Raw genomic sequence first — 7,941 nt, 5'->3', positions numbered from 1 at the left:
CGGACGGACGGACGACTCGGGTGAGTACATAGACTCACTTTTGCTTCGCATGTGAGTCAAAAAGGGTTAATCAGGCATTTCGCTCGCATGCTTCGCGGAGACGAGCTGGACCCGTCTCAGTCTTCGGATGTAGGCTAGCGAAGCCTTAGTACATGTACTCTTGGTGTTGGCTTTTTATGTGTATTTTTTTTTATTTTTAGTGTTGATCTTTGTTGACTAATGTTAACTAAATGTTAGTATATCGCTTCACACGACTTGTTCTAACTTTTTTCAAGCTGCTCGGTCCATCAAATTGAGCTAGATTGTGTCAAGTTCGACCTTTTCAACGTTCCCTCTGTAATATAATAGTTGGGTTATAAACGTTCCGTGACAAGGTTAGTTAACATAGCTTTGGCATTGACGTTGATTCTGAATCTGTCGCACCCTCTAGGCACTCAAAAACAATATTATCCACTTATAACACAAAACAAGAATTATAAAGACAAACGAATACTCGGTGCTCGCTAAAGTAACCAAGTCAAGTCAAGTCAAATTTAATTTCTAGAAGCCCCATGGGGGCACATGAAAAAAAATATAAAAAAATACAAAAAAATACAAGAACAATAAAGAGAGGAATGCAGGCTGTTCCATCAATATATACACATAAACTCGTTCCGTTGAAAAAAAATTAAATATAAAATAACTTGATTTACAATTTGGAAATCAAATCTCCATAATAATCGTTCTCGTTCATTCCTACGTAACATTACGTAGGAATAAAGAACCCTACAATCAGCTGTTTAAATCATAATTTTTTTTATTTTTACATTTAGTCAAGTTTTGACTAAATGTTTTAACATAGAGGGGGGAATCGAGACGAGGGTCGTGGTGTATGTGTGTGTGTGTGTGTGTGTATGTGTGTGTGTGCGTGCGTGCGTGTAGAGCGATTCAGACCAAACTACTGGACCGATCTTTATGAAATTTGACATGAGAGTTCCTGGGAATGATATCCCCGGACGTTTTTTTCTTTTTTGCGATAAATACCTTTGATGACGTCATATCCGGCTTTTTGTAAAAGTTGAGGCGGCACTGTCACACCCTCATTTTTCAATCAAATTGATTGAAATTTTGGCCCAGCAATCTTCGACGAAGGCCGGACTTCGGTATTGCATTTCAGCTTGGTGGCTTAAAAATTAATGAATGACTTTGGTCATTAAAAATCGGAAAATTGTAAAAAAAAAATAAAAAATTATAAAACGATCCAAATTTACGTTCATCTTATTCTTATTCTTCATCATTCCCTGATTCCAAAAACATATAATTATGTTATATTTGGATTAAAAACAAGCTTTGAAAATTAAAAATATAAAAATTATGATCAAATTTTTTTTTGAAATCAATTTAAAAACACTTTCATCTTATTCCTTGTCGGTTCTTGATTCCAAAAACATATAGATATGATATGTTTGGATAAAAAAACACGCTCACAAAGTTAAAACGAAAAGAGGTACAGTAAAGCGTGCTATGAAGCACAGCGCAACCGCTACCACGCCAAACAGGCTCGTCACTTTCACTGCCTTTTGCACTAGCGGCGGACTACGTTCAGTTTCATTTTGTGAGTTCCACAGCTTGACTAAATGTAGTTATTTCGCCTTACGCGACTTGTTTTTTCTTCCATCAACACCTGTTTAAAATTCGTTTGAAATACCTTTAATCAAGTGAATTAAATTTAACAATATTTTTTTATTTGTTGTTGAAAATGAAAGTTGAAATTTTATTACATTCGGATTTTTGGGATACTTGAGTGGGACACATTTTTTTTAATTCGTTAAAGAAGCTGCAGATAAACACATAGTGAAATTCGTCACCAATATCGCCATTATTGCACTTTGTACACACTCTTTCCTTCTGTATTACATTTATAAATCTTCCTGTCTGAATTGGCAGCTTGTGGTTTAGTGTTTTAAAGCGCAAAAATATTATTCCCAAATTGTGTGGGAGTACTCTTAAATAATTTTCGAACATAAATGTCTGTTTGTTAAGCCGATAATTATAAACTGTTCTAAACTAATGGAACACACTCGCAATATCATTTAATAGCATTACATGACACAGTTCTTTTGAATGGCTATTTTGTGGTTTATTTTGTGGTTTATTTTACCCCTGAGCAATCGTGAACCCGTGTGATCCACTTTCCTTTTTTTTACAATGTAGTCGTCAGTTTGTGATTTCAACGCGACTCGCTGTATCTGCAATAGCACGTTATTGTGTAACTCTGAATGTAAATTGCAACAAACGACTGCGAGTCACACGCACTTATCGGCGGCGGTTGGCTTCAAAAAAGCAAGCGCTATGCAGAAAATTCGTCTGCTTGGGAAATACGACCTTGTGTGACCTGCTTGCGGGCTCCGTTTTTTTCAAACTTCAAAACTTCGAATTGTGCTGATCTTGTCTTGATCCAAACAGAATTCTTTTATGATTTAAGAATGTTTGTGTAACAAGCTATCAATTTATTATTTAGATTTTAAAAGTTAGTTGTAGCGCCAAAACGAGGCGTCCGATTTGTCTCATTGTAAAGTAGGACAGCACAGCATACAAACTACGGTCAATCGTAACATATTTCAAAAGACTTTAAATGGAGGAGTCGGTTTTTGTTTTAGAAGTTGAATATTTTTTTTTGTACAGATCGTGATAACCCTGGCTCTATTTATACTTACAAGCAGATGTTGCAGAGACTCTTGTAGAGTAAGCGGAATGCAGCAGCCAAGCCGTCCCCAATGAGCGTAAGCATCAGGATACAGATAGGGATGCCGAAGATTGCGTACAAAATGGTCACGTAGCGTCCCATGTCTGTCTTGGGAGTAATGTGGCCATAACCTGCAATAAATTGACACGGGTGTCAAATGTCCTTTAGTTCTTACTTTTTAGCTCTGTCTTGGGTGTAATGTTCCCGCACCCTGCAATAAATTGACACGGGTGCCAAATATCATTTAGACCTTACTTATTCACTCGCTAACTGCCAAACAGCTCTGGGTTTCATGTTCCCGTACCCTGCAATAAGTTGAGACGGGTACTTAATTTTTCTTAGACCTTACTTTTTAGCTCTGTTTTGGGTTGTAATGTAGCCATAACCTGCAATAAATTGACACGGGTGTCAAATGTCCCTCAGTCATTACGTTTTAGCTCTATCTTGTGCGTAATGTTGCCGTACCCTGAAATAAATTGATACGGAGGCCAAATGTCCCTTAGACATTACTTATTCATCAACTCCGCTTTTAACTAATCCTGCAATCTGGGACAACTCATTCATCCTTCCACTCAATCTCTAAGATTACTCGCTCACTTAATGTCTTGTACATGTTCTTACTCACTCGGTCACTAACTCACACATTCGATCGTCCATCCGCTTGAACAAGACAATCGTTTACTTGCAGATTACTCCAACCATCCGCCTGAACAAGACACTCGTTTACTTGCAGATTACACTCAAGCATCCGCCTGAACAAGACACTAGTTTACTTGCAGTTTACTCCAGCCATCCGCCTGAACAAGACACTCGTTTACTTGCAGATTACTCCAGCAATCCGCCTGAACAAGACTCTCGTTTACTTGCAGATTACTACAGCCATCCGCCTGAACAAGACTCTCATTTACTTGCAGATTACTCCAGCCATCCGCCTGAATAAGACACTCGTTTACTTGCAGATTACTTAGTCCAGCCATTCGCCTGAACAAGACACTCGTTTATTTGGAGTTTACTAGAGCCATCCACCTGAACAAGACTCTCGTTTACTTGCAGATTACTTAGTCCAGCCATCCGCCTGAACAGGACACTCGTTTACTTGCAGTTTACCCCAGCCATCCGCCTGAACAAGACTCTCGTTAGTCCAGCCATCCGCCTGAACAAGACACTCGTTTACTTGCAGTTTACTTATCTCCAGCCATCCGCCTGAATAAGAGTTTTTTAAGACACTCGTTTACTTGCAGATTACTCCAGCCATCCGCCTGAACAAGACTCTCGTTTACTTGCAGTTTACTCCAGCCATCCGCTTGAACAAGACACTCGTTTACTTGCAGTTTACTCCAGCCATCCGCCTGAACAAGACTCTCATTTACTTGCAGTTTACTCCAGCCATCCGTCTGAACAAGACTCTCGTTTACTTGCAGATTACTCCAGCCATCCGCCTGAACAAGACACTCGTTTACTTGCAGATTACTTACTCCAGCCATCCGCCTGAACAAGACTCTCGTTTACTTGCAGATTACACTCCAGCATCCGCCTGAACAAGACTCTCGTTTACTTGCAGTTTACTCCAGCCATCCGCCTAAACAAAACTTTCGTTTACTTGCAGTTTACTCCAGCCATCCGCCTGAACAAGACACTCGTTTACTTGCAGATTACTCTAGCCATCCGCCTGAACAAGACTCTCGTTTACTTGCAGATTACTCCAGCCATCCGCCTAAACAAGACACTCGTTTACTTGCAGATTACTCCAGCCATCCGCCTGAACAAGACACTCGTTTACTTGCAGATTACTACAGCCATCCGCCTGAACAAGACTCTCGTTTACTTGCAGTGTACTCCAGCAATCCGCCTGAACAAGACACTCGTTTTCTTGCAGATTACTTAGTCCAGCCATCCGCCTGAACAAGACTCTCGTTTACTTGCAGTTTACTCCAGCCATCCGCCTGAACAAGACTCTCGTTTACTTGCAGATTACTTAGTCCAGCCATCCGCCTGAACAAAACTCTCGTTTACTTGCAGATTACTTACTCCAGCCATCCGCCTGAACAAGACTCGTTTACTTGCAGTTTATTCCAGCCATCCGCCTGAACAAGACTCTCGTTTACTTGCAGTTTACTCCAGCCATCCGCCTAAACAAGACTTTCGTTTACTTGCAGTTTACTCCAGCCATCCGCCTGAACAAGAGACTCGTTTACTTGCAGATTACTCCAGCCATCCGCCTGAAGAAGACTCTCGTTTACGTGCAGTTTACTCCAGCCATCCGCCTGAACAAGACACTCGTTTACTTGCAGATTACTCCAGCCATCCGTCTGAAGAAAAATAATAATAATAATAATGGTGATTTCTATAGCGCTTTCGAACACACAAAGCGCTTTACAAAAGCAATAACAACATCATTACCAGAATGACGCCATTGACGGAACAGAACACAATCATAAACACTTTACAACAAAACCAAAACCAAAACATAAATGTTACAAAAATCCAGAGGCTCTTACAGGAACGAACTCTCAGTATACACAACAATTATAATGCACACACACACACACACACACACACACACACACACCCACCCACACATGCCCACACACACCCACCCACACATGCCCACACACACACACACACACACACACACACACACACACACACACACACACACACACACACAGTAAACATTGTTCATCCGAAAGTGCACATTCACAGGGTCGCGACAACTACATCATCAACATTAACCTTCTAGAATGCTTCTCTGAAGAGGTGAGTCTTGAGATTTGCCTTGAAAGAAGGCAGAGATGGACTGAGACGTAGAGACAAAGGGAGTTTGTTCCAGATATGATCAGCTGCGACTGAAAGACAGCGGCCACCATGATCGTCCCTCTGATACTTAGGAGCTTTGACAAATTTATTTTGGGAGGCAGAGCGGACAACCCTTTCAGGATTGTTTTTCTGCACGAGATCGGACAGGTACTGTGGAGCCGTGCCCGCGGCAATTTGATAGAATATGCAGCAGATCTTGTATTTAATTCTTTGTTCGACTGGAAGCCAATGTAGCTGTTTGAGTAGAGGCGTGACGCTTTGTTTCATAGGTGTTCGAAACACGAGTCTAGCGGCAGCGTTCTGGACTAGTTGCAGGGGCTTGGTGACAGATTTGGGACATTCAGCGAGCAGTGAATTACAGTAGTCTAATCTAGAGAGTATGCCGGAACAGACTAGTCTTTTGGTTGCATCTTCGGTAAGGTACTGTCGAATGGAACCTATACGCCGGATCTCCATTCGCGCTGCTTTACATGTTTGGACTACATGCTGTTTCATGCTAAGATCTTTGTCAAAAAAGACTCCGAGATCACGGGATGTATCCGAGAACTTGATGTCAATATTGTTCAAAGAGATGGCCTGTGGGAGTTCTGAAATAGACTTAGCATGGGTAGGGGTGGAGTATGAAAAACGCATGGCTTCAGTTTTGTCGTCATTTAGTTTGAGTTTGTTCTCTTCCATCCATGCCCCGACATCTCTCACACACTCCTGTAGCGACAGAACCAAATCTGGGTACTTGTCATGTGATGCGGAATGATTGATCTGCGTATCATCTGCGAAGATTTCGTGTAGCACACAATGATTCTCTATGAGAGTTGTCAGCGGTGCTGTGTACATAATGAACAGCACCGGGCCTAACACAGAACCTTGAGGAACACCAAACACAAGAGAGGTTTCAGCAGATTGTTGGCCATCGATCAGAACAAACTGTTTCCTGTCTGAGAGATAATTTTGAATCCAAGAGAGAGCCATCTCGCTAATGCCAAAGTAGTGCTCTAGACGATAAAAAAGAATGTCATGGTCTATCGTATCAAAAGCCGCAGACAGATCTAAAAGCAAGAGGACGGATGTTTTGTCCTGGTCTAGAGCGGTCAGAAGGTCGTTCAAAATACGAAGAAGAGCCGTTTCCGTACTGTGCCGTGGTCGATAGGCTGACTGGTGGGCACTAAGAAGGTTGTGGGATGAGAGATGTGAGGCAAGCTGTCGGAGAACAAGTTTTTCGAGAATTTTCGATAGAAGACACTCGTTTACTTGCCGTTTACTCCAACCATCCGCCTGAACAAGACTCTTATTTACTTGCAGATTACACCAGTCAACCGCCCACCCAGATTACTCCACCCATCCATCAATCTCTCTTGAACAAACACCAATCGAAGTGATAACGGTGAGGCTGTAAAAAAATCCATCCATCCCTCCGTTCATCCAAATTGGGGTTATGTTGGAAGATTATCAAAGCTTAGAAGTGCGTACAGTTTCAAAGCTCCAGCTTCAAAAACATCTGATATAACCTCAACGATCCGTCATTTTGTCCAAGGCCGGCCGGCCCTCGGAACGGACACTGCTCATTAATAAGACTCGCTGACTACTTACCCAATAAACATGCCAGAAGTGGGCCATTGCTGGCGTTTTGATGGCAATGCCAGTTGCCAGAACTACTGCCATCAAAGGCCCACTTATGGCCCAATGCTGGCATATTACCCGTATGCACATTGGCAAATTGATGGGCCATCACTGGCAAGCCAGCACTTTGCCAGCAAAAACCCATCATTTATTTGCTGGCTTTTTGATGGCTTGCCATCATTTTGCCAGCAATTTGCCAGCAATTTTCCAGCAAAAACCCATCATTTATTTGATGGCTTTTTGATGGCTTGCCATCATTTTGCCATCATTTTGCCAGAATTTTGCCAGCAAAAACCCATCATTTATTTGATGGCTTTTTGATGGCTTGCCATCATTTTGCCAGAATTTTGCCAGAATTTTGCCAGCAAAAACCCATCATTTATTTGATGGCTTATTGATGGCTTGCCATCAAAAACCCAGCATTTTGCCAGCATTTCGCCAGCATTTTGCCAGCATTTTGCAGGTTTTTAGTTCCATATAAAAAAAACTTTTTTCCATATATTTTCCGTTAATGGCCCTTTACCTGCTGAAATTACCGGGCCAGTTGTGGCCCGGCAAAATGCCATATTTCTGTCTTTACCATTGCCAGCAAAATGCCAATAAGTTGCAGGAAATATACCAATACCACTGATTCGGATAGAATGACGGCTCTATTCATGTACTCGATCTGCACAGTCTTGTTAGCCCATAGATGGTTGTTAGAAGTCTATAAATATGCTTTGTTTTGTCATTTTTTACTGTGAATGTAATAACAATAACAAAACACAGCACATCAATGGACT

At 41.5% G+C, this 7,941-nt stretch overlaps 1 protein-coding gene across 1 annotated transcript in view; it reads right to left on the bottom strand.

The window, feature by feature from the left end:
• LOC138975682 (uncharacterized) overlaps nt 1-7,941 on the bottom strand; it is a 35,047-nt gene that overhangs the window by 7,043 nt on the left and 20,063 nt on the right. The window contains exon 5 of the mRNA XM_070348418.1: nt 2,697-2,856. Within this exon, the coding sequence (XP_070204519.1) occupies nt 2,697-2,856 (160 nt within the window). The remainder of the gene's footprint in view (nt 1-2,696; nt 2,857-7,941) is intronic.

Source organism: Littorina saxatilis, linkage group LG9 (genome assembly GCF_037325665.1).
Source record: "Littorina saxatilis isolate snail1 linkage group LG9, US_GU_Lsax_2.0, whole genome shotgun sequence".
Lineage (NCBI taxonomy): Eukaryota > Metazoa > Mollusca > Gastropoda > Littorinimorpha > Littorinidae > Littorina > Littorina saxatilis.
The sequence above is the reverse complement of the archived record's forward strand: the minus strand, read 5'-3'. Positions and strand labels throughout refer to the sequence as shown.